Here is a 26543-nt window from a genome sequence, read left to right on the forward strand (position 1 = left end):
TCAGGCAGTAGAGAATAAATACCTCATGTGTCCTAGGTGGAGCCCACCCCATCCTGCCTTCAGGCTGGTCACCCCAAGGTGATCCAAGGGCTCTTCTGAAATGAGCTGTCTTCTTCTAGCTCCATGGCTTAGTTAAGACAACCCTTCCCTCCCCCCAGAGTGTCACTTATCCATCCCATCCCACCTAACCCCATTCCTGGTGGTATTGGCCTGTTTTGTTTTCCCAAAAGGCTAATTTTCTAACCAATGTTCCTTTTTCTTTCCAGGCCAACTTATACCCCACAGTGGGCTTGCAGACTCCTGGGGAGATCGTAGACGCCAACTTTGGGCAGCAACCCTTTGTGTTTGACATTGAGGACTACATGAGGGAATGGAGAGCAAAGATTCAGGGAACCATTAAGCGTTTTCCCATCGGTGACAGGCTTGGGGAGTGGCAAGCCATGCTGCAGAAGTGAGTCCTTGTTCCCTGATCCTTTTGTGGCCCCAGCCAGCTGCTCCTATGTCATCCCTACAAAGCCCCAACCCCCAAACCTCCTCATCTCTGTTATCATCACCACAGCCTAAGGGCAGTGCCTCTTGACTCTTTAAGATTCCAGCTTTCAATTGAATTGGTCTCATGGACAAAACTTGGGCCTACCCCCATCCTGGGCTTTCTTTTACTTTCGCCAAGCTGTTTGCTCCTAGAATCCCCAGGTAATGGCTCAGGTAATAAAGGAGCTTTGATCTGAATTTTGCCCAAAGGGGGCCCTTGTCAGTATTTGGATCCTGTTTGTGGTAGGGGTTGAGGAGAGAGGATGTTCTGGTGCTGTCTTTGGCATCTCTCTCCTCTAAGAATCTGTGAAGCCCCAGCCTGCATCTGAAGACCACCCATCTGAGGCCAGATCTTTCTAGCATCTAGAAAAATAGTAAAAGAGACTTTGTTCTTATTATATATTAGAAATCCAGCCAATATAGGGGCACAGCAGGCTCTGACCCAGGCTGCCTAGTTATTTGTGTCATACCTTTAACTGCCCCTTAAAGTCTTTGGAGCAGTCATTGTGATTGGATGATGAAGCTTTAGGGGAAGGTACATAATCTCAGCTTGATTCGTAGCTCCACTGTCTGTTTTAGAGACTGATTTTGGCAAGGTCACTTCCCTCTTCTGTGCCCCATTTTCTCCCGCTGTGTGCATGTTCATCCTAACTTCTGTAGTCTTTTACCGTTCTTACAGGTTAGGCTAAGAAGGAACGAATTTAGTTGTCCTAGTCAGTGACTTAAGAGTCTTAGCATTCAATAGCTATGTGAACTCATTGTCTCCGGGTCCTGTGGCAGAAGTGGAGGGCCTCACCCTAGGGCCTTAGAGGGGACGATGCCATCAGGGAACCGCCTGTGCCCTGTTTGACTTCACATTTAAAAAAGCAGCTGAGGGTTCTTTTGTCTCCTTGGGGTATTATGGCAGCCTCCAGTAGCTGGTAAGTGGCTGTTATCTAGAGCCTCCCCTCTTTGTTTGAAGCTGCTGAAGGTGTTGCATGAGCAACACCTAGTGGACCTAGATGTGACCAGGGACTGGGGATAAAGTCCCCACTGGTCAGAGTACCCTGTGCTTGTTGCTTTTCACTTGGCTCTGACGCTCACTGCCTCTCTGTGTGACTGTGTAGAGAGCTTCACCTGTCAACCTCTGCCAAAGGAAAGTAATAATTCTTGGGTTAACTCCCTCACAGGGTGGTTGAGAGGAAAGGACCTTGTAAATCTCCAAGCTCTGTGAAAATGAGAGCATTTTTTTCTCCATTTTAAAAAATTTTATTAATTTATTTTTAGTTTCAACATTCACTTTCATAAGCTTTTGAGTTTTAAATTTTCTTCCCCTCTCTTCCCACCTCCCTCCCCAAGACAGCTTGCAATCTGATGTAGGCTCTATATATACATTTCTACTAAACATATTTTCACATTAGTGATGTTGTAAGGAAGAATTAGAACCAATAAGGAGGGACCACAAGAAAGAGAAAACAAAACAAAACAGAAGAGAAAAAAAAGAGCAAATAGTATGTTTTGATCTGTGTTTCAACTCCATAGTTTTTTCTCTGGATGTAGATAGCATTTTCCATCATGAGACTTTTGGAGTTGTCTTAGATCCTTGCATTGCTGAGAAGAACTAAGTCTATCAAAGTTAGTCATCGCACAACATGACTGTTACTGTGTAGAACATTCTTCTGGTTCTGCTCACTTCACTCAGCATCAGTCCATACAAGTTTTTCCAGGTTTTTTTGAAGTCTCCTTGCTCATCATTCTTTTTTTTTCTTCTTCTCATAATTTCTTATCACACAATAGTATTCCATTACATTCATGTATCACAGCTTGTTCAGCCATTCCCCAATTAATGGGTATTCCCTCAATTTCCAATTCTTTGCCACCACAGAAAGAGCTGCTATAAATATTTTTGTACATGTGGGTCCTTTTCCTGTTTTTATGATCTCTTTGGGATACAGCCTTAGAAGTGCTATTGCTGGATCAAAGGGTACGCACATTTTTATAGCCCTTTGGGTGTAGTTCCAAATTGCTCTCCAAAATGGTCGGATCAGTTCACAACTCCACCAGCAATGCATTAATGTTCCAATTTTCCCACATCTTCTCCACCATTTATCATTGTCCTGTTTTGTCATGTTAGCCAATCTGATGGGTGTGAGGTGGTACCTCAAAATTGTTTTGATTTGTATTTCTCTAATCAATAGTGATTTAGAGCATTTTTTCATGACTATAGATAGCTTTAATTTCTTCATCTAAAAACTGCCTGTTCTTATCCTTTGACCATTTATCATTTGGGGAATGATGTGTATTCTTATAAATTTGACTCAGTTCTCTATATGGTTTAGAAATGAGGCCCTTATCAGAGACACTGGTTGTAAAAATTCTTTCCCAGTTTTCTGCTTCCCTCCTAATCTTGGTTGCATTGGCTTTGTTTGTGCAAAAACTTTTCAATTTAATGTAATCAAAATTATCCATTTTGCATTTCATAATGTAAATGAGAGCATTTTTGTTCCCTTCCAAACAGTGATGTTCATTAGAGAAGATGGACTCAGTCTTGGTGTTGAGGAGAGGAGGCTGGGCCTTAGCAAAACCTTCTTGTGTCCTGAGAGTTCAGATGTGAGCAGCATCAGGCCATCTCCTGTCCTGCCTTGTTTTGCTGGGTGGGGAATTTAGTAGGCTGTGTGCGCATACATACACACCCACGCCCACCCACACAACTCAATGCCTTGATAAATGCTTTACCCACAAGGTTGTCTGAGTGGAAACCAAGGACTCATTTGTTTTAAAAGAGAGAAACATGAAAATAAAGAAAACTCCATTACTGAACCTGTAGTCTTGTCTGCCATTTGCCTTTGGCAATAAGTCTGTTTTTGCACAGAGTGAACATGGTTATTCCAAGCCACACTGAGCTAGCTCCCTCAACCCAACAGTCACTAATGTTTCCATATAACGTCTTTGGGTGCTGAATTTCTGGAAGCCAGCTTGAGTAGGGAAGACTGGGTAAAGGAGCTGTCATTTGAAAGGAGTCTATCTGTAAGAAAGAAGCATGTATATACTCAGAGACATATGCTCATGGGCACAGGCCTGCATAAGAATGCCCACAAACCTACACATGCCTGCACTTGGAGAACCAGAGACTTAGAGGGAGGTCATCAGATCTAGTGTCCCACCAAGTACAGGAATCTGGGTCGTCCCACTCTGCTTCTCTGCCAGTTGTCATCCAACCTGTGTTTGAATCTTTCTGGTGATGAGGAACTTAGTACCTAACAAAGCATCCAGTGTCAGACAACCCTAATTGTTAAAAAGTTCTCTCTTTATTATGCTGAGTTGAATAATAGTAGTTGTAGTTCCCATTTCTGTAGTACTTTAAGATTTATAAGGCATGTTCCTTATAATGACCTAATTCACAAGTACCATTATTCCCATTCTGCCCATGAGCTTCTGTGTCCTTGGTCACAGAGCTAATAGGTTTCAGAGTTAGGATTCAGACTCATGTCTGCTGACTCGAGGTCCAGCTGTCTCTCCACTACACTTCACCATCTCTTATCCTTTATAAGGTCCACGCATTGGTCTTCATTCTGCCTTTTTCCACACGACATTCCTTTAAATCCCTGAAATCATTCTAATACTTTACACGCATCGGCGTGAACAGAAAGGTCTGCAGAAGTATATCGGAGTGCTCGCACAGCTATAAATGTGTGCGTGTGCATATTTGCAAGTATATGGGGCGTATGTGTAGGCCCTCTTTGGCTTTTCACACCCTCTCTGGCAGTGCAGCGGACTTGGAGATGTAGCTTCTTACTGAGTGGCCTTTTGAAGCTGCTCATCTCACCAGACTTTCTATAGATTCTTCTCTCCTGTAGGTTTAGTGATTGGTTTTAGATCTAACTTGACCTCTCCTTCCCCCAACTCTTGCTCAGTGACAAACAGAGTAGATGGTTTCTCAGATAGGGGCAGAGCCAGCATTTCTGAAGGCTTAATAGAGCCCAGTGAGAGTGATATGTCTGCAAGAAATCAGCACAGCCAGCCTGGCCCATTGTGGGGCAGTGAGAGGAAAGATTCTAGTATCTCCTGAAAACATGCTTGCACTGCAGGCTTTCTCAAGCTAAATTATATTGAGGCTGCTTCTCAGTGCCATTTCAGGAAGTGCACAGCAAAAGAAATTAGCTCTCTTTCTGGTTGCTGATGTCCCTGAGGTCCCTTGAGAAAGCTGCTCCTAGAACGATTTCTTAGCTTTGTAAGTGTGTCTGAGAAGATGGTACTAATGAGCACCAGGCAGCGCATCCACCATGATTAGCCGCCTGCCTCACCACAGGCTGTGGCCATCCTCTCCCTTCCAGCACCTACTGTTGCCAAACCCAATGATTTGGATGGAGAATAGTCGTAGTCAGAGTGTTAGAACTAGAAGGAGCCTTGGAAGCAGGCAGATGTAGACGGAGGAGCCTTTAATGTCATCTCACAGAGGAGGAGCCTGGCTTAGGAAGGTGCAGGTCTCACCCTAGGTCTCAGGGAGCAAACAAGAGGCCCAGGGCCTTGCGCTCCGTAGCCATTTCCCTGGCTCGAATTTGCTTCTGTTCTAGTCCAAAGATTCTTATTCTTTTTTGTGTCACACATTCCTTTGACTAGCTGGTGAAGCCTAGGGACCCCATCTCAGAATACTGTTTTTAAATTCACAAAATAAAATACATAGGGTTATAAAGGAAACCAATTATATTGAAATACAGTTATCAAAAGTTTCTTAAAAATAAGTTCTTAGAACCTGGGTCAAAAACTCCTGATCTAGCTCTACCCTCATTTTATAGACAAGCTGAGCCTGGATTCGAACCCAGGTCTCCTGACTGGTAGCCCAAGGCTCTTTTCTTCTTTATGAGCTGAATTAAAGTGTTTAGGTCCTTTTTCAATACAACAGTAAAAGCTGTATGTCCAGCGCCTCCACCGTGGGTTTATTTTGGGGGAAGCTTGAATGAGGAGCGTAGTTCAAAAAGATGGTATTTCCAGTCACATCCTAATTTGCAGAGTTCCTTTTTTGAATGTCCCTGTTTTTCTGTCTTTTTTAGCATGGTCTCTTCCTACCTGGTGCATCATGGGTATTGTGCTACTGCCACAGCTTTTGCCCGTATGACAGAAACCACGATTCAGGAAGAACAGGCTTCTATCAAGAACAGACAAAGTAAGACCAAGCCTCCTCCCTCGGCCCCCGGCCCTCCTCCCCACTTGTCTGTGTTCTCCCCACCTTGAGACCTTCTTTATCTCCTCGGGTTCACTAATGCTGGCCTTCGCCTGTGTGGGAGGCCATCAGAGCCCTGGAGCTCGGGCTTTGTTCCTCCTCCTGGGGGGGCCCAGCTCAGTCCCTCAGCTCTAACCATCCCCTTTTCCTTGACCAGGAGGTCTTTAGAGACCTTCTGCTCCAGCCCAGACATTTTCTTCAGCCAGGTCCTATGGGACTGATTGTTTTCTTGGTGTGGACAAAGCTCACTTTCTCCATGGTGTTCTGGCTGCTGGCCTAGGACCCAGAGCCCTGGCAGGCTTAGATTGAGAGCCTCCGCTGTGTGGAGTTTGGTCCCATTGAGCGTCATTGTCTCAGTCGGATCACTCTGACAGCTTCCGAGTCACCTGTTTCTTTCTTAGCAGGGCCCTGGGCCTTCGGTCCTCACTTCAAGCAGCTGTTCATGTTGGTGGCAGAAGAAAGGGCTGCAGGTCTCAGGCCTGTTTAAGGGCCTGAGAGAGGGCAGTGCCTTCCTCTCTTCCACCTCCCTGCCTTCAAAGGGCCCAAGGAGGGTCCTGGCTGGCCAGTCCTAAAAGACCCACCAAGAGCTCAGAGTTGGCAGGGCCCTACTCTTCCCTAGATCTCTAGTCAGCAAAATGTTCCAATTGTAGACAGTCAGTCTAGAAGATCGACCATAGAAAGTGAATGTTGGAAAGGTGAACTCCCACATGACCCTGCAGATGTATTTTCTTCCTTCTCAGGTTCCTCCTGACAGAGGAAAGAAAGGAAAAAGAAAATAGGGTGGGTGGGCAGTTGTCTCTATACTGTTCTCTGAACCTGTTGGTATTTGTGTATATATTTGTGTTTGTGTCTCCCAGAAAAGCAGACACTCAACCAGATGGGCATTCCCAATATGGGACCTGCAGCTGAGAAAGACTGAACCAGAGATAGCTTCCACGCAGGCAGATAAGAAATAGGGTCAAGACTGAAATGTAGCAGTGCAAAGACTGAGAAAATCAGAGATTTAGGGTTAAGAGAGAGGGAAAGGGGGGCAGACACAACCCCCCAAACTTGTGGAGAAAAGTGTGGTAGTCAGAGAACTTGTGGTTCATGGGTTTAAATGATTTGAATAATCACAGTAGTAGTTTGCATGTGTCCAGTCTCTAAGATTTACAGAGCACTTCCCTCACGACCGCCAGTGCAGTAGGTGATATGAGAATTCTGTCTCCATTTTACAGTTGAGGAAAATGCGGCATGAGTGACTGGTCTGTAACCACACTTGCAGTGAGTGTCCAAACTGGGCTTCATAAAATCATGGCTCTGGGGCTGGGGGATCTTAGGACTTCTCTGTCCAGTTCTACTCTAGAACCTAGCGAGGTGAATTATGACTTCTGCCCTTGGTAGAGTTGAGATTGGCATCGAGATAAAGTGGATTCCTTTGTCGTAGTTCCCTCACTTTGCCCTTAGATCCTGAGGAGCCCCCCATGACCGTTTCCTGATTTCTTGGAGGCTAGAGTGCCTTCAGCACAGTGAAAGTCCTCCCTAAGAACAGGCCCCCGAGCCTGCTTTCCTGCCTTTTCACTGAGACTTAGCTTCTAGTTTTCTCTCATCCACCCTTAAAAATTCCTGAGTGCCTATTCACAATGCAGAAGAGGCCAGAGGATAGGAACAGACAGACGGGGTCAAAAGAGAAAACTCGAACTTGTAACAATGACTTGAAAAAATGCTGAACCTCAGGAAGTGCAGAGATGTCAATTAAAACAGCCTTGAGGTACCACTTCACCCCTTAAATGAGCAAAGATAATGAAAAGCAGCAAAACAGCTGGCCACAGCTATTCTCATTCTTTGGGGCAGAATTAGAAACTTGTAAGATCTTTGTGGAGTGCAGTCTGGCAGTATATACTAGAAAATGCAAAAATAATCATGCCCTTAGAACCCATAGTTCCATGAAGGAATATACCCTGCAAGAATGACCAAAAACAAACAAAAAAACAAAACAAAACACTATCTGTTGAAACAGTGTGAAATTTCAACACTAGGAAAGTGGTCAACTTATGGTACAGTAACTAATGGATTACTCTACTGGAAACTTGAGATCAGTAAGTTAGGAGAATACAAAAGAAATATGGAAAGACCTTATTTGCATGAAACAATGCTTTGTGGAAAAAACAGCCCAAAAAACCCAAATATACTACAAACATAAAGAGTAAAAGGGAATGAGAATGAATCCTGACGGGGACTTAGAGGGAGGGATGGAAAAGTTAGGATATCTTAGGCATTGAAATGAAGGAATTTAAATGTAAAGAGTTACTCTGCAATATTGATGTTAAAAGTTTAATTTTTAATAATTTAATATTGAAAGAAAAAAAGATTCCTTGGCCATTTGCAGAAGGAGGGGGAATTCACAGCAGAATTCTACCTCGGTGAATTTGCCCAAGTCCCTTCTGGCTTCATAGTAGGGTCGTCCTGCCTTCTGGCTTCCTGTGGCTTCACCATGTTGCCCAGCTTTCCTCATGCCACAGGTCAGTGGGCTGGACAGCACTGACTTGGCATTGAACATCTTCTCGCCAGAGCCTAAGCTAGTGCTGTCTGTCGTTGGTGGCCAGGCTACTGGAATCTCCCAAGCAGTCTTCCTCACACCAGGCTCTTTCCCTTTCTAATTAATCTCCTCCTCCCCCACTGTGAAGTCAAAGCAGTGTTGGAAGAAGCACCAGATCTGCAGTCAGAAGACATGGGTTCATAACCTGGCTCTGTGTGTCCTCGGGGACAGAGCACTAGACGTGGAGTCATAAGACCTGGCTTTAGTCCCGTCCTGTGTGACCCTGCTCTCTGGGCCTCATACTCCTTATCTGTGAAAGGAGGGAATTGGACGCAGTGGCTTCTGGGGTCCTTTCCCCTCTGAATTGATGATCTCATGGTGTAACTGTGGGCAAGTGCTTTCCCCTCTGTTTCCTCCTATGTGACCTGAGAAGCTCAACCTGGGTGATTGCCAAGTGGGAGATCTAAATGCTACGATCTTCTCACTCCTCTAGTCAGTAAACTTCTCTGGCTCCCCATTGAGTGTTGAGCTGGCACACGGGGCCAGTCAGGGTGCCTTCAGACCTTTGTGCTCTGTCATCTGCTCTTCCTCTGCACAGGCTCTCCATGTCTGCGAGATGGGACTCTGCATCCTGTGGGTTTGTCCTGCCACGTCTGTCTGTCTGTCTGTCTCTTGTTTGTGCCTCTGCTTCCTGTAGCCTTCACCCTGCACCAAGTTTCTTTCATCTTTGCCTCTCGAAATCCCTCCTTTTCTTCATGGCCCAGTGAGATGCAGACACTCCCTAGGTGAAAGTGTCTCTCTCTCCTCAGGTTTCTTCTATTTTGCTTTCCTTTCCTCTTGGTCTCCCTTAGATCTTTATTATTTGGGATCTGTATCTCTTCCTTGTGCCTTAGATCATAAACTTCCTGAGGGCAGGGGCAAGATTTGTGCCATGTCTTTATATCTCCAGTACCAAGCATAAGACCTTGCCCATTGCAGATTCTTTAATCAATGGTTGTTGAATGAGTTTCTTAAGCACTGAGAGAGGCTCAGTGGTCAGGGTATTGAAATGTGTTTCTCTTTTGCCATTGGAGTCCTGACTGCTGTGCTCTTGCTTCTAGGAATACAAAAGCTTATGCTGGCAGGTCGAGTGGGAGAGGCCATCGAAGCCACCCAGCAGCTCTACCCTGGTCTGCTGGAGCACAACCCCAACCTGCTCTTCATGTTGAAGTAAGTTGGCAGCCCCTGTGTGGTCTGGGATGTCTAGCCCTCCTATTGGCTGTAGCTCTGACAGATACTCATGGAACAAAACAAAGTATTTACTTAAAGCATTTTCCCTCTGCTCCTTCCCCGATTCTCATTCCCCTCCCTCCCCGCCAGGTGCCGGCAGTTTGTGGAGATGGTGAATGGAACAGACAGTGAGGTTCGCTGTTTCAGTGCTCGAAGCCCCAAATCCCAAGACAGCTACCCAGGGTCCCCCAGCCTCAGCCCTAGACATGGGCCCAGCAATTCACATCTGCACAGCACTGGTAAACCCTGCTTTTGACATCTGTGGTAGAGGGCATGATGAAAAGTGTGAAAGAATCTTTCTTCAGAAGCTCTTGGCCCAGATTTGTACCTGATACCTTTTTTAGGAGTGTTTCTGACTCCAGCCAGACTCCACCACTCCATAGTTGTGTGACCCTGGGCAAACCCGGAACCTCTCTGAACCTTGTTTTCCTTATGAGGATAATGACACTTGAACTACCTACTTCACAAAATTGGTTTGAAAAAAATCTCTTCATAAATCCTAAAACACTAGAGAAATCTGAACTGTTGCCATTCTTGCTGGTGGGACTGTTCTTCAGGCTTCTGGGTAAAGACTGCAACTAATTATCTCTCAGGACCAGGCCCTATTAGAGACCTGTCTCTGATTACGGGGGTGCCTGATGGTTTGCTGACTCAAAGTATGATGTAGGAAGGCAGATGTCGAGTGTACAAGAGTGCCTGGGTTGGGTATAGACATTAATCGGAGGATGGATACTCTTGGGGAGGTAGGAGAACAGGTTTGGAGAAGGATTTGAAAAGAAGAGGCCAGTGAGAGGTGATGAGGCTAGTTTCCTATGTGCTCCCTGGAGCACCTTTTAGAAGAGGGGAGGGATTCCCGAATTCCTTGACCAGGGATGGAGCGAGATGTATCTGTTTTACATGAGGTCTTGGCAGGGGTGCTGCTGGACAGGAAATGCCTGAGCAGCAGTGATGTTACTGATTTTATTGGAGCCCTAAACCTAGAAAAAAGTCTCTGCCCCACTGCCTGAGGTTCCCTTCCAAGGAAGATTCCACTAGAGAAGCCTCAGTCCTCAGGAGCACCTGGAGTAGAGACAACTTACCAACATATGTCCCAGAGAAAGATCCAAGTGTCTCTGACATTGCTGTCCAGTCTCTTGTGCCGTGGCACTGAGGAAATCAATATTCAGCAAGTTTTAGTACCCTGACAAGGAGGTGTCTGGGGACCCTCTCCCTCTTCTGTATCTCTTTCTGGGCTCATGTTTCCATGCCAGCAGGGAGGGGAATCACTTGGTTGCATTGCCACTTTCTTGCCACCCATCCAGCCTTTTGACTCTGTTCTCTTGGCTTTCAGGAGCAGAAAGCCCAAGCTGTAGCAACGGGGTCACATCCACCAAAAGCAAACAGAGTCACAGTAAATACCCAGCCCTGAGCTCCTCATCATCGTCGTCATCCTCCTCCTCCCCTTCGTCAGTCAACTACTCTGAGTCCAACTCCACAGACTCCACCAAATCCCAGCAGCACAGTAGTACAAGTAACCAAGAGACCAGGTACCACACTTCCCTTCTTTGTTCTTGGGGCAGACCATGGCTCAGAAGCGGTGCCCACCCGAGGGCCTTGCCCCTGGCAGCACCATACTCTGACTAACTCCCTAACACTCTCCTCCTCTTTTCCCTTCATCCCCACCATCCCTGCACAGTCATTCCACCACCTCACTCCCTAGTAGTGATCAGAGCCTAAGCTTGACCCCAGGAACCCTGAGCCCTTAGGTCAGCTTTGTTGATGCTTTCCTCTCTCCCAGACAAGGCTCTGCCTTTAGTCATTTACCTCCAGGCCTCAGGATTTTTCATACCCTTGGGACCCTGGGGAGCAGCAGGCTCTCTTATTCCTTTCAGCTTTCTCCATTACCCACCATATACTGTTGACAATTCTATTGTATGATGCAGGAGAATGTTCCTTTTAGCTTGTAGGGCCTTTCTGAGCTCCGTGGTTAATACTGCTGAAAGGGATGGGACTCTTAGGATGACCAAACACACAAGAACACTGATCGCTCGGGACCACTGCCTGGCTGGGCTGAGCCAGAGGTGGGGAGAAGACAGTCCCAGGCAATACCTTCGGTTCACTGGCCTGTGAATGAGGCTGTGGAATAGAATCATTGCCAACTTAGCTCAGACCTCTATAAGGCCCAGCCCCTTGTCCAGGGCCGGTACTAAGGTGAATAAGGTGCTCTAGTCATTGTGACGCTGGAACTGGTGTCTCTCCACTTAACCCATCAGAGACTCAGGGTTTCTCTCTCCTGGTTAAGCCTTCCCTCCCTGCTGTCGCCAACATGGCCATTTCCACCAAAGCTGACGAAGGCCCTGAGGTCCACCTGGAGTAGCTAGAGGGCTGGGGAGGATCTCTTAGGGGTCCTGTAGGATTCAGCTTAAGAGGAATTCCATCTTCATGGTTTAGCGGATGGAGAGTCAGGGAGAAAAGGACACTTAAGGAAAGAGGAAGGAATCAGAAAATGGTCGTTCTAAGGGGGCAGAGAGAAAAACTGCAATTAGGTGCCAGCTTCAAAGGATCCCAGAGGAAGTTAGGGTTTCATGAAAAGAACACTGACTTTGGAGTCGCAAAGACCTGAATTCAGATACTCAGTCTCCTATTTAATATCTTTCTCACCTTCTCCTATGTGGCCCTGTTTCCTCCTCGGCAAAAATGAAGGCATTTGATTAGGTGATCTCAAAGATCCCTTCTAGCTCTAAATGATATGATTCTATAGGCCTCTGATTATAGAAGGAGGATTAGCCATTGGTTAATGTGAGGGTAGGGATGGAAGGAGAGAAGAGAGAATTGGGAGAGCAGAGTGGTGGGAGATGGAGAAATTAGGCCCTAGCCCATCATGGTGTCCTGGGCAGATAGTAGGTGCTCACCAAACATGTGTTGGTTTGAATTGAAATTAAATTAGTGATAGGCGGAGATGATTTTCCAATCTTGAAAATGAAGACTCCCTGGAAAGTGGCCCACTTCACCGAGCAGCTCAGGGCTAGGCTTCGGGAGGGCAGGAATCCCAAGCTCCAACTTTGTGGGGAGCCCAGCCACATCCAAGCATCTTTTCTTGGCCAACATCCTCTCCTCCCTCTTTTTCAGCGACAGCGAGATGGAAATGGAAGCCGAACATTATCCCAATGGAGTGCCAGAGAGCTCATCCACCCGGATCATGAATGGTGCCTACAAACATGAAGACATCCTGCAGACAGATGAATCCAGTGTGGGTAAGGGCCTTCCCAGGAGGGCAGTAGCCTGTCCCCTCTATGACTTGCCCAGAAATCAACTCTGGGGATGTGGACTTCACCCTGTGATTCTCAGCTGACGGTGTTGGGGTCTGAAGCCCTGACAACTGCTGGAGCTGGGCCTGACCGAGTGAGGTCTGGTGGGAATTTAAGAAGCCCGCTGGTCTTGAGAAGCCTCTGGTCTACCCTGGCCAGATCTTCTTTAACAGAGCATGAATAACCTATGTCAGATTGCTTACCATCTCAGGGAGAGGAAGGGAGGGAAAGAATTTGGAACTCAAGGTTTTTAAAAATGAATGTTAAAAAAAATTTTTATGTAATTGGGAGAAAAAATTACTATTAAAAAAAAAACAAACCAGCAACCGTGCAGGGGGCTGACTCCCTGTATTCCTCCTAGGGAAGTTGTACACTGGAGTATTTCAAGAGCTGAATGAATGTCTAGATTTATTTTCAGGCCAGCATGTCATTTGGGGCTTGAGTGAGATCACAGTTTAGTAGTCAGAGGATGCAGAAGATGTCTGACAGAGAGCATGCTAAGTCAAAATAGACGTTGTTGGATCTAAGGTGGTCTTCCCCAGACTCTGCCAGCAGGCTTCTCCAGCTTCCTGAAGTCTGGCCATGTAGACAGACCCAGCCACAGATCATCCAGAAGCAGCCCTAGCCTTAGGTCATCCAGGGGCCCCCACATCACACAGCTGTCACCTCTTCTGACTGCCACCATCTTTCCTTAAAGCCCTGGGATGGGAAAACAGTGTACTAGGCGACCCCTGGGATTCTTGCTAGCCTGTTCTTAATGTATGTTTTCTGTGTCCTCTCCCTCTCGGCACAGAAGATGGGCGTCCTCGGCGACAGCTCTGTGGAGGCAACCAGGCTGCCACAGAGAGAATTATCTTGTTTGGCCGGGAGCTGCAGACCCTCAGTGAGCAACTGTGCCGAGAGTACGGCAAGAATCTGGCCCATAAAGAGATGCTGCAGGTAACTCCAGGATGGCCTTGGGGCCTGAGGGCTAAGGGACTGGGTAGCACTTGGGTATGACATTCCACCCTCATCCGTCCCTGAAAGAAGCCTATAGGAAAGGCAGCGCCCCAGTGACAGGCCCTGGCCAAGAGAGCAGGAGCACAAAGGCCTTTGTTCACGTGGTAGAGCCAGGCCCCAGCCCTGAGTTAAGTGGGTGACAGGATTGGCTTGGTAGACAGTTTCCAGTGGGACTGATTTGGTAGCCCCACGCGGGGGGAGGGACTTCTGTGTCTGAGGGAGAGAAGGGGCAGCAGCAGCTTGTTATGTCGGGAGTAGCCCCTTCAGGGGATTCGAGGATCCTACTTCATGTTTCAGCCCCAACAAAACAGTCACCTCCTCTGCAGTTCAGCTCCAGAAACTCCCGCTGCAGGAGAAGCCCCTGAGCTCCTTTCCAGCTGCTGCCCGGGGCTCCAGGAATAAGGCCAGGCCAGCAATCTCAGGGGGTTGGGCTGGGAGCCTTCACGAAGAGGACAGCTTTTTACTCTGCCTGAAGGGGAGCTCCTCGGAGACGGGGAGGAAAGCAGGTCTGTTGGAGCTTGTAGGCTCGGCCCCAGCGCTCCCCAGCGCTCCAGCTGAGGAGATGGAGGGGGGCTTTGGGAGGGGAGGGCCTCACGGGAAGGGCCCCTCCTTTCTCACCACTTCTTCCATCTGCTTTCTTCCATCCAGGACGCATTCAGCTTATTAGCATACTCCGACCCATGGAACTGCCCTGTTGGTCAGCAGCTAGACCCTATCCAGAGGGAGCCTGTGTGTGCAGCTCTCAATAGTGCTATTTTAGGTAGGAAAAGAGCCCCCAGGCGAGATTCTGCTGTTTCCATGCCTGGGAGTCAGGGGAGTCCAAGCTCCCAGCTTCCCCAGGGAGCTTTCACTGCCCCAGGCTTAGACAGAACCTGGGCAAGATGATGAAGGAAACTTTCCTCCCTCCTCTCTTGACTCTGATCAAAGATAAGGTTTGGTGTCCTTTAAAGGGGGGTTTATGTTGGGCTCAGACCCACTGGGAACATAAAGAGATCATACAGGATTGTTGGCTGCCTACAAGCCATATACTAGGTACTTGAGGGCCTTTTAGGGCTCAGGAAGGATGTGGTTCCCTGCTCTTAAGGAGTTCACTCTCTGGCATCTACCAGATTGGGAATGGAGAGACTCAGTAGATCCATGCCAGTGGGAAGTCTCTTCCCCTCCCTCCTCTCCCACCCCTCCTTTAGCCACCTTCACCCTCAAGGCTCCTGCCTGCCTTCCCCCCTTTAGGACATTTGGGCTTGGGGACTCCCCTTTCCTCCTGGAGGATGATTAGACCCTAGTCTTTATTATGCCCCTTCTGGGATAGTCAGGTCACTGATTCTGCCCAGATTCTACCCAGGTTTGTTCCATGGATTAGTCCCTAATCCCAGCCATGGACTGAATCCCAATTCCTACTCGACCCTAACACCAGGCTGACTCTAACCTTGGTCATAGATGGACCCATCACTTTGAAATGAGCTTCAGCCGTGGCCACAGACTGGGCCCCTGACTCTGGGCTCTGACTGACTCCCTGCTCCTGGCCACAGACTGACTCCCCACCCTGACAATAGATTTGTGCCTCACCCTCGACACAGACCCTGATGCTCTGGATTGAATCCTAACCCGAGACTGACTCCCTGGTTGTGGTCATAGATCGAACCATAACCTTGGCCACAGCCTAACCCTTTCCCCAGCTCTGTTTATAGATGGAGTGTCTTAACCATCACCACAGGTTGCAACCTTTACCCTGGTCTCAGACTGTATCTAACCCTAGACACAGATTGAGCCCCCTAACCTGGACAGAGCCTGACATTCTCTTCCTCCATCTCTGCCACCAGAATAATCGTCTAACTCTTGCCCGAGTTTGAGTTTTAACTCTGAGCCATGATTGACCAGTAACCTTAGCCTAATACCCTAGCCCTGGCCATGGATTGATGTCTTCATGTTGATCATGGTCTGACCTTTTCTCCCTAGCCCTACTCTGATTTCCTCACTCTAATTAGAGACTGTGTTAACCTTAACCCTCAATCTAGGTTGGCCTCTGACCCCAGCCATGGACCAAGGCCCTAACTTTGATCTCAGATTGACCCCCCCTTCTTCCACCTTAACCCAACTCCCTAACTCTGACCACAGACCAGCCCCTAACTTAGATTACACATTAATCTTTAACAATAGGCACCCCTAAGCTTAGCCACATAGAGATTCTAGTCAAGGCCACACAGGTCAACCCCCTGACTCTCACCATAGGCTATATTCCTCTCATTGAGCTCTTACAGGTGTGTGCCCTTGGTCACAAAGAGAACTGGACAAGAGCTAGCATGTAGCCACTCTCCTTCTGACCCCAAATTAGGTTCTTTGGGGCATTTTCCTCTGCTCTGGGTTTCCTGTATTTCTGTATATAGACTTTGCTATAGACATGGGAACCAAACCTAATTCAGCACCCAGTCTTCTAAATCTGACTGTAGGGTATATGCTGGCCTTATGCAGTGATGCTGAGAGCTGAGGCCTTTGAGAGAATAATCTGGTCTTCTTTTTTTCCCCTGCAGAATCTCAAAACCTGCCAAAGCAGCCCCCACTGATGCTCGCCTTGGGCCAAGCATCCGAGTGTCTTCGGCTTATGGCCCGAGTTGGCCTAGGCTCCTGTTCATTTGCCAGAGTTGATGACTATTTGCACTAGCCACCTGAGTAAGAGGGGAGCACCATCCCACCAAGCTGCCCTAGCCTGGCCCCTGGGCTCAATCTGGCCTTCTCCATGCTGCCCCTCCTCACCCTGGGCTAGCCCAAGGACTCAGGGCTAGCCTTATCCTCTCATTATCATGATGGCCCCTTCTCACACATCTGTCTCAGAGACCTGGAAGCTGCTGGCAGAGTTAGATCTTCCTCTCTCTCCACCTCCCCCAACTCCTCCCTTCCTTTTCCATTCCTTTTCTCCATCCTTCTCTCAACCTCCCCTTGACTCTTTCTTCCATCATGTGCAGCAACAGCAGGGACAACATACACACAGTATTTGGCTGGTTACCCTAATGTAGCGCCTTCCACTCTTAGGGACATTGTTGGGGGGAGGCAGAGGGAGTCGGTTGTTTTTGGTTTTTTATCTATATTTTTTCTGACTGAGCCACCAGTATTTATCTCTGGAGAGTTTGTGCTGAGCTGGTTTCTGCTAATTTAGTGATGATAAAGCTCATCCAAGTTGGTGATAGCTTATTATTTTCTTAAGTAAAAAAAATGAGATTATATATAAATATATATATATAAACAAACAGTATTTATCGTAGTGCTAGTTGTCTGGATGCTTTGGGGAGAGGCAGTCCAGACAGTGTATGTTTTTAGGGGGAGGGGGAGGTCCCGCTCACTAGAAAGAAACCATCTCTGTCACCTCAAACAAGTTGTTCATTTCCTTCTACCATGTCCCCAGCTGAACTTCCAAACCATAAAGTCAGTTGAAGAAAACACAGTAGGAACTTTGTTGTGTTGGATATGGCCAGAGATAGGAAAGAAGAGGGAGAGCAGGAGCCAAGGGAGGCTGGTCATCAGATCGTGCAGTTTAGAGGGAGACAGGGACTTTTCCAGTTTATGTGTTCCAACACCCTCATTTGACAGATGAGGAAACAGTTCCTGAAAGAGAAGGGGACCTGCCTGAGGTCACATAATGAATAGCAGATCCAAGGCTAACCTTGGTCTTCTGGCTCTAAGTCTAAGCTGCCCCGTCCACCATACTAGGTCACCTCTCTGATAGTGTCAGAGGGAGGACGCCCTCGAGAAGGGGGAGGAACAGTCCTTTGGTTCAGGCAGAGACAGCCAGGTAGAACTGGGCACTGGGACTAGAGATGTCCCAGTTTGATTGTTGAGGCTGATGAGACACTGCCCCCCCCCCAATCAGGATGTAGTTAGAATAAACCAGTGTGGGGAAGGGGTAGAAACTTAGAGTAGTCAGACCTTTTCTGGAAAAGGGCTCAGAGCTGTCTTGGGTATTGATGTTCCAGTTCCAGGCCCAGGCTTCAAAGCAGTGCTGATTCAAAGAACAATGAATTATAGTCTTAATTCCATCTCTTTGAGGGGCAGCAGCCATCTTGGGTCAGTTGCTGGTTTGCTTTTTTCTTTTTTTTCCCCTTCTTTGAAGTGTGTATTTTGAAGTCTTGAATTTTTTTATGGCTATTCTTGGCAAAATGAGACTTTGAGGAACATGGCCCTTTTTGCAGAACCATTATCTGGTCTATATGAGGTGGAGTCACTGAATTCTAGGGGAGTATGGATGTCATGTTCAGGAGTTTAGCACGGGGCCTTTGTTCTGTTCCAGAGGCCAGTAGTGAGTAAGTAGTGCAGAGGATTCCCACCTGCAGGGATAATATTCAGCCTTTGATTCCAGGAGTTCAGAGCATACCTGCCCCTGAAGTTTGTCTCCAGTCACCAGAAGGGCTGTCTGCATTTAAAACAGTGGAAGAAAAGAAAAAGGCTCTTCTTAGTGAGCTCCTAAAGCCCTGAGACATGAGCTGGCCATATGCCAAGGCTCCCTAGGGAAGACTAGAGGTGATGATTTTTCAGGGGGAAGAGACCTTTCCATTTATCAAACAAGAGAAGAAACCTGTGCCTAGAAAGGAGCCGTGATTTGTCCAAGTTCTGTGGCCTTCTTGAATGAGAGCTTTCTCCTTCTGGGTCAGGGAGGATAGCCGTTCGGCATCAGGAATTGGGTGTTTCAGGCCCAGAGAAGAGGGGCCCGAAGAGACCTCCTCAGGGGATCCTGGATGGAGAGGAAGATGACCACATTCTCAGGCATCAGAAGCTGTGGAGTTAGCTCTTGTAGAGGCTCTGCCACCTGAGGTACCAGTGCCAGTTTTCAGGATCTGCCCCTTCTCCTACTCCTCCCTGGGCCTGAGTCTGCCAAAGCTATGCCTCCCATCTCAGAGAGCTCTCTGTGGAAAGACTGTTGGCATGCTTCTGCGGTGCTCGGCTCTAAGTCCTGGTGCCCTTTCTAGCTACCCTCATTAGGGCAGGGAGGGTCTAAACTGCAGAAGCTTCTGTTCCCATCTGTGCTGCCATTTCCTTTCTCATCTCTAGCTCTGCCGTGGTCTTCTGATGAACTCTGGTGGCTTTTTGGTGAGGGCTCTGAACAGGATCACATTGGTCAGTCATCCTAGGGTAGCTGTAGAGAGGGAGGAGACCCAACGAGTCATCCAGGCCAGCGTCGCCTGGACTCGCAGGACTGGAAACCAGGTTCTCCAACTCACAGCTAGGATTCTTTCTACCTTGACCCAATTGGATAATGACAGGCAGTGTTGTAGAATGGAAAGAGCTCTGAATTTGAGTTAGAGGAACTGAGTTCTGTACCACTTACTACCTAGGAAACCATGGACAAGGCACCTGTCTTCTCTAGGACTCAGTTTCTTCATCTATAAAATGAAAAAAATTGAACTAAATGATCTCTAAAGTGCCTCCCAGATCTAAAGTCTGTGATTTTATGAGAAAATGAATTATGATTTTTTGATTTAGTAGTGATCAGGAGTGAGTAGGAATTACTAGCTAGCAGAAAAGGAAGACTTCTCATACCCCTCTGGGTTGTCTTGGTGAGTGTGGTGGGGCCAAAGGTTGTCTACACATTCCTAGCTCTCATACCATCTCTTTCATTTCCGAAGTGAAAGCTACCATCAGCTCAAGGTTCCCCCATTCTCAAAGCCAGATTACCCTGCTGATTTCTGTTGTTCTTCAGTATCTTTGGAATTTATGGTAAACATCTGAATGTCCAAAATGGGATTAGGGCTCCCACTGTGCAGTCTTTAAGAGGTAGTGCCGAGTTGAGTGGGAATCTGTTTTGTGTGCTTGAAGACAGCAGCAGAAACATTTTCTAGAAACTGGTTAAGATTCACCAGGTTAGTATTTCCTAGGCTTGTCTCTTGCTTGTCACAAATTTTGTCAATTGAAAATGCAGCCTGTGCCCCCTAAGCATCAGGTTGACATGTGAACCAAGGAAAGGGGAGAAGAGAGCAACTTCAGAACCTGTCAGTAAGATCAATTCTGGGCTTTAAGTTTTAGACCCAGGAATAGATTTCTGGAGATTTGTAGCCAAATGGTATCCATAGGAACCCTGTAGTAATTGGAGAAGCATAAGAGAAGGAGCTGGTCTTATGAGTACTTTTGTCTCGTTAGGGTGAAGGAAACAGTGATGTGGAGGTGAGGATAGGAAGCCAGCTTGAATGGGGGTTGTCTAAATGAATGGAAGAAATGATATTCAGGATGTTAGCTAGGGCAGAGCAAGACATATTCAGGACATATCCAGGAAATCCAGCCTGCCTCCCACTATGGCCTCAGTCCTGGGCTCAGCCCAAAAAGCCAGTGAGCCCTAGAGGATGGGGTTAGGAAGGAAGAGGAATTAGCTTTCCCAGCTTATGTATGAAAAAAGTTTAGGCCCCAAGAAGCTTAGATATAGCCAGTCATCTAGCAGTAGGGTTAGAATTCAAACCTGGAATCTCTCTAGGCTACCAGAACTACTCAGTCCCTAGGACTGGGAGAACAGTCTATAGTGTTCTGCATGTAACAGGTATTGGGTTTAATTCCTAGATTCCTTAGAGATCATCTAATCCAATTCTCTAGTTTTACAGTTGAAGAAGCTAAGTCCCTGAGAGATGATTTGACCAAAGTCACAGTGGCAGATCTGAGATCTGAACTTTGGCCTCCTTACCCTTGTCCAGTGTTTTTTTCACTATACCATACTACCTCCCAGTATAATTGAATTTTCCAGTAAGAAACACCCTCCTGAGACAGAATGCAGGCTGTGGTGGCCAGTGTATAGTGGTTTGGGAACCGAGTGCCCCAGAGAGACACTGATCTGCTATAATAGTTGACAATGAAAAAAATGGAAAAACTGTCACTCACCCTCAGGTGTCCCTCAAAAGATTGTCTCTTTATCATAGTGCTGGTCATTTCCTCCTTGTCCGAGGAAACCCTCAGGAGGTCAGAATGGTTCTGGAACCACCTAGGAGCATCAGGCCTCTTCCAGAGCAGATTAAGAGAGGCCCAAACCTGATAGGTCCTCACAGCTTTAAAGGTAGGCCAAGATTTTTTTTAACCTTTTTTGCCCTTCCCCCCCCTTTTTTAAAGAGTAAGAATGATATATCACTGGAGGAGGGAGAAGAAGGAAGGAGAACTCATTTTTCTAAGTGCCTTGATGTCTCAAAAGGACATCAGGGAGGCCGGACTACACTACCTCCTCCTCCCAGGGACTTTTCCATGCCCACATATGTATCTAGGGTAGAAATAACTTTGCTTTTTGAAAGTCAGTAGCATCTGACTTCCAGTGCCCCAGAGTTGAGGCTGCTGAGCTGCTTTTTTAATTGGGTACCAGCTGGGTTCAGGAAGTAGAGTGGGTTCTCAGAGCTAGAAAGGACCTCAGAAATCATTCAGAGCTTGCCCTTTCATTGAAGACGTTGAAACCCAACGACACGCAGCTTGACAAGAAAAGCCAGGAGGGCTGGGATGCAGGCTCGCTCCTAGGCCAGTTCTCTCTCTACTCTGTCTTGGTACCAGTAGTGAGACAATATCACAAAATCACATACTATGGCTGGAAGAAGAGGGAGGCATCACACCCTGCAGCTATCATGAGATGCCACAGATGGGCAAGGCCCTGTTGATTTGGGTAAATGGCCGGGTTTTGACATTTGGTGGAAAAGGCTGTCCTGAAGGTCAGTGAAGACCCCAGGAGAGTTAGCATAGCAGGGGTGCTGAGAGGGAGAAGGGGATGTTCTCCATTGGCCACTCCCTATACAAGGTTTCCTCTTTGTTTTCTGTGCCTTATCTGAATATTTCAACTGACTCCAAGTTGTTTACATTTCTCGTCCTTCCCCAGGGAGGGGGCACCTTCAGTCCCAGGTGGATCATCTGCACCTCTTGAAATCTGTAGGTAACCAGCACCAAGGTCCTATGGGCCCTCTGTCTTCAGGGGGAATTGTCCATGCCATCTCTGACCATCTCCAGGGGACTCTTAAGCTGCAGGAGGCCACAAAGCTCTTGAATACTGAGGTTGAATCAGGTTTTCTGTGGGTCGTCACAAAGCTGCTAAAGGGAGATCCAAACCCTTTCCCTCCAGGAAGGTAAAATAAGAGGCAGGCCCCTTCCTTCATTTCTTCCCGGCTTTCCTCACCTTACCTGTGGTGCTGAAGAGGGTTGTCACATCACCTAGAGGTGTGGTCTGGAAGGTCATTTCTAGGAGAGGCATCCCTGTTGCTTGGCAGCTGGGTGCTCTCTGGGACAACCATCAGCTGAGAGACCCTTTCTCTAACCTTGTGATGCCATGATCTACAGGAAACAACCAACCAGGCAGATTCACAGAAACCAGCTCATAGGCCCAGGCTCTCCCTAGCTCCTGCTGTGTTGACCCTTTTAGTCCCAGCCCCCTGGGGTTCCTGGAAATGGGGCCAAATGTTCTAAGTGTGGAGCAGTATAAGGATAGAAAGCAGGGAGTGGTTCTCCAGAATAGCAGGAAGTAAACCCTGGGGGCATTCCCTTTTACCCCATCCTTGACTTTGGAAGCTCTGGCTTTCTTTCTATGGATGGGGGAAGAGAATTCAAGAGCCCTTCATCCACTCTACCCCCAGCCATGCCCATTGGTCTCTGATGGACTTATGCTCCAGATCTTCCAGTGGGTGGGTGCATTTGGTTGTGCATGCTGTTCTGGGGATAGGAAATCCCCCTGCTCCCTCTCTTGGAGATGGAGGAAGAGCAGAGAGTCTGCTGATCTTGGGACACTGACACACCTGGGTCAAGCACAAAGTATGACAGAAACTATTAAAATGCAGAGTTTTCTTTTGGACACTCAGAACTCAGGTATGAAAAGCTACATCTCAGCATGAAACCAGAGAAAAATGAGTAGTTTGCCAGCAGCATCAGCAGAACATCTGACAGCCCCTGCTCACTCCTGATTGACACAGAGATGGCGACTCCGACCCTCAGCTTTCTAGGCCTCCTCCTCATTAGAAAGAGTGTTTCCTCTTTGTGAGTAACTTCACCAAAATGGACATGATCAGAGTTGTGCACACTGGGTCTGCCTCTGCTTTGTATTTGTGAGTTGAGTTACCTGGCACTAGCATGAAGCCTTGAAGAAGGGGTGGGAGGAGGGAGGGGGGGACATTTTAACTAAGGAAAAAAAAAACTATTCAAATGTACTCAAGATATGATAAAGATGAAACTTTCTGTTGTATTTTGACAGAATTATTTTTATTAAAATATACATCCATGTGTAACTTTGTGTGTCAGCCTCTGCTTTTGTTGGTCTTTGTTGGGTCATTCATTTCTTAACAGAACCATTTGAACCCCAGGCCTTATTTCCCTTCTCCTCTGCCCCACTTTGCTGACCCTTTGCCTTCCTGGCTTCTCCTATTACAGAGAAATAACCTCTTCCTCCCCTCAATCCCAAAGATTTCTAGATTATTAGGTCCTTCTACTTCAAAGACACCACCAGTGATCTGCAGAGGGGGAAGATTCTGCAGGACAGCAGCAACACAAAGGAGCTGGGGCTATGAGAACTTGATTTGTTTGCACATGTCAAATGTTTCTTACACCATCACCTGCCAGGATTGCAATTTTAAAAGACAAAATGGCACTCGGACTATGGATCTTGAGCTATGTTATAACACAGCCATCGTCAAAACCATTGGGTGCTGGTTAAAAAAATAGAAGAGAAGTTCAATGGAACAGACTACATGAAGAATCGGGAATAACTCAACTTCCCAGCCAGTGTTTGAGAAACCTGAAAATATAAATTCTGTAGGAAAGAACTCCCTGTTTGACCAAAACTTCTAGGGAAATGAAAAACTGTCAGACAGATTTAGACCAACATATCATACCATTTTCCACAATAAATTCAAAATAGATAGATGACATGAATAGTAAAGGTCATACCATGAAAAAAATTATACATCTTTTATAGCTGTAGGTGGAGGGAAATCTTAACCAAACAAAGAGCAGAGGTAATTACAAAAATAATAAAACATGGCTTTGATTATGTGAAATTGAAAAGCTTTTGCATGAACGAAGTGCAAATATAGGATAGGAATGGAAGTGGCTTAGTGGTTAAAAAAAACCCTACAATTTTGTATCGAATATTTCTGAAGGATCTGCTAGCCAAAATATGTGAACAACTAAGAAATAGATCCCCCCCCCATCAGTAAATGGTCAAAGGATAGAAATAGACATTTCTCAAAAGAAATGCAAATTATTAGCCATATGAAAGAATGCTGTATTATTTCTAATAATAACAAATACAAATCAAAACAACACGGAGGCTTCACTTCACCCCTAGCAAATTGGCAAATGTGATGAAAGGTGAGAATAGTGCTGGAGCAACTGTATAAAGACAAGCAGACAAGACTACTAATGCATTGTTGGTGAAGCTGTATGACTGGTATGACATCACTATTTGAAGTACTGCCCATATGTGAATTTCTGCTTGTAACAAGGGACTAAAATGATGAACAAGCCCGTGTGTGGGATTGGACCTCATTTTCAAAGCAAAGGGAACACTAGTACTAAGTGTAGTATCTTGGTTAAAAAAAAATCGATTAAAATGTTCATACCTTTAGACACAGATTCCACTTCTAGCCATGCCCATATGTGCCAAAATATTCATAGCAGTACTTTTCGTGGTAGCAAATAATTGGCAACAATGTAGGTGCCCATCATTTGGGGAATGGTTAAATATGGTCAGTTGGAAATAATGAGGTATTACTAAGTAAGCCAAAGGAAACTAAATAAAGATTTCAGAGCATCATGTGAAGAAATGAACTGAAACAGTGAAGTATGCAGTACCAAGAAAATTTACATGACTACAACATAAATAGAACAGAAAAAAAACAAAACCCTGAATTAAATGTGATTATAATGACCAAGCTTGGCCTCAAAAAAGAAAAATAAAAAGAAGAGAAAATACACTTGGTAGAGCTGGAAAACAGTGTAGAATAGGGATCAGCAGACTTCTGTAAAGGGGCAGATAGTAAACATTTTAGGTTTTTTGAGCCAAGAAGAAAAATCAAAGATAGTTTGTAAGGACTTGTATAACAGGATAAAACAAATTTCTGCAAATTTTTTTTTACCAAATTTAAAATATAATTAATAATTGAGTACAGTTTTTTGTAGTATAGGTCTACAAATGAGAAGAATGAAATTGTTTCAGCATAACATTTCACAGTTAACTGGGGTTCAAAGTTAGTGTTCCCTATTATCAAATGTTCATCTGTTAATATTTAATCTAGAATGAGATTTTGCATATTTCATCTGAAAGTGTCTTTTCTTGCAGACAAGTACTGTCAAATACCAATATTAATCCACAAGCGTATGATTTTAATTGAGCACATTAACCAATTGGAAAGCATTTATAGAATTCTATTAATTTCTCTTGATAGTTGCCTTTTAGCATGTCATTATGTTGCAGATTAACCACTTCCAATTGAAGATTGGGTAGAAGTTCCTCAGTTGCAGCTAATGGATTTTGAAATAGAAATTTCTTTCTCATATCAAGGTCTGAAAAATGCTATTGGAATTGTAGTTTAAGCTCAGAAATATATGCGCTAAAAATTTTTATAGAAATGGAGATCTCTAATTTTTGGCATTACTAGAAGTGTTTAAAGCATCTTGACATTACTTGGGATTCAACATTAGTTGTCATTGAATTGACTTTACCACAGTAGAAGTTTCACATATAAGTGTTGGTTTGCTTTACAATTTTAGGTTGAATTCATTAAGAAACATCAACTGCAGCAAAAGCTAGTTTCCAAAGCCATCCCACTGTTCATTAATTTCTTGACCCTGAAATAAATTATAAATCTCTTCTTTGCCATTTTTGATACGATGGGTATCCACTGATGTTTGAAAAAAAAAAAAAAAGATGTTGAGTTATGGCAGTGCCCGTGGCACTGGAAACTCTGTCAAGCTCACTGATTTGCAGCAAGCAGCAGCGCAAAATTATGAGCGTGTGACATAGGTGTTTGTTGCATCTCCTCAGCTCTGCCATGGACAATACATAACTGAAGGAGCTTGGCTGTATCCAAATAAATGTTTATTTAAAAATACAGAACTATTCTTAGTTCGAGGGCTGTATAAAAACAGAAGATGTCCTAGATTTGGCCTGCAGGCTGTAGTTTGCCAGCCCCTGGTATAGAACTTTGCGTGTTCTGTCAGATTCAGCTGATGTGTGGTTAATTTTGCAAAACTACTTTCTTTTTTTTTATTCTTTGTTGCAAGAGATGGTTTGTTGTGTGAGGAAGGAAGGATATATTTGGAAATCAAAGTGATATAAAACAAAATTAAATTACTCTGTCTCCTAAAAATAGTAATAGTGTCTTGTAACCCTTTCTACTTGGATTTTGAGGTAATAGTTTTCTTGACAATATACTATCATTATTATAACTTTTGTGAGAAATCTTACTATACAGGTTTTGATCCCACCCATCTTCTTTAAGATAACTGCACCGTCTGCTACTTCTCACAGGTGACATCAGCACTGAAGCTGTCCACCATGAGACAATAGTTGCCTCCCATGGTTACTGAGTGTAGACCATCCTTAGGTTCCTCCTAAGAAACTGCCCAGCGAGAAGGTTCTAATGAAGATAACTACCTATGTATCTATTGCCAGTGATTGCATTGAATGTATCAAAGTTTGATGAAGCTGTCCAAAAAACCAGGAGTTCAAAAAGACTGTCCACAAGCTCTGTCACTAATACCCTGGCAAAGCCGTGCTCTTTATACCTTCAAAGCCAGATCCAAGGTGACACTC

The 26543-nt window shown here is 45.8% G+C and overlaps 1 protein-coding gene across 5 annotated transcripts in view; it reads left to right on the forward strand.

Annotated features, from left to right (window-relative positions):
• RANBP10 (RAN binding protein 10) overlaps nt 1–22997 on the forward strand; it is a 134366-nt gene extending 111369 nt beyond the window's left edge. For 3 of the 5 annotated variants that reach the window (XM_027846733.1, XM_027846725.1, XM_027846740.1), the window contains 9 exons: nt 267–451; nt 5562–5674; nt 9350–9458; nt 9609–9757; nt 10849–11044; nt 12627–12751; nt 13599–13744; nt 14453–14564; nt 16333–22995. In XM_027846733.1, the coding sequence (XP_027702534.1) occupies nt 267–451; nt 5562–5674; nt 9350–9458; nt 9609–9757; nt 10849–11044; nt 12627–12751; nt 13599–13744; nt 14453–14564; nt 16333–16463 (1266 nt within the window). In that variant the 3' untranslated portion in view covers nt 16464–22995. Of the gene's footprint in view, nt 1–266; nt 452–5561; nt 5675–9349; nt 9459–9608; nt 9758–10848; nt 11045–12626; nt 12752–13598; nt 13745–14130; nt 14311–14452; nt 14565–16332 lie in introns of those variants that run through there. The other 2 variants (XR_003567761.1, XM_027846716.1) reach the window with 2 other exon arrangements.
• Nucleotides 22998–26543: the final 3546 nt, after the last annotated feature.

Source organism: Vombatus ursinus, unplaced genomic scaffold, assembly GCF_900497805.2.
Source record: "Vombatus ursinus unplaced genomic scaffold, bare-nosed wombat genome assembly UNPS02005286.1, whole genome shotgun sequence".
NCBI classification, from domain to species: Eukaryota; Metazoa; Chordata; class Mammalia; order Diprotodontia; family Vombatidae; genus Vombatus; species Vombatus ursinus.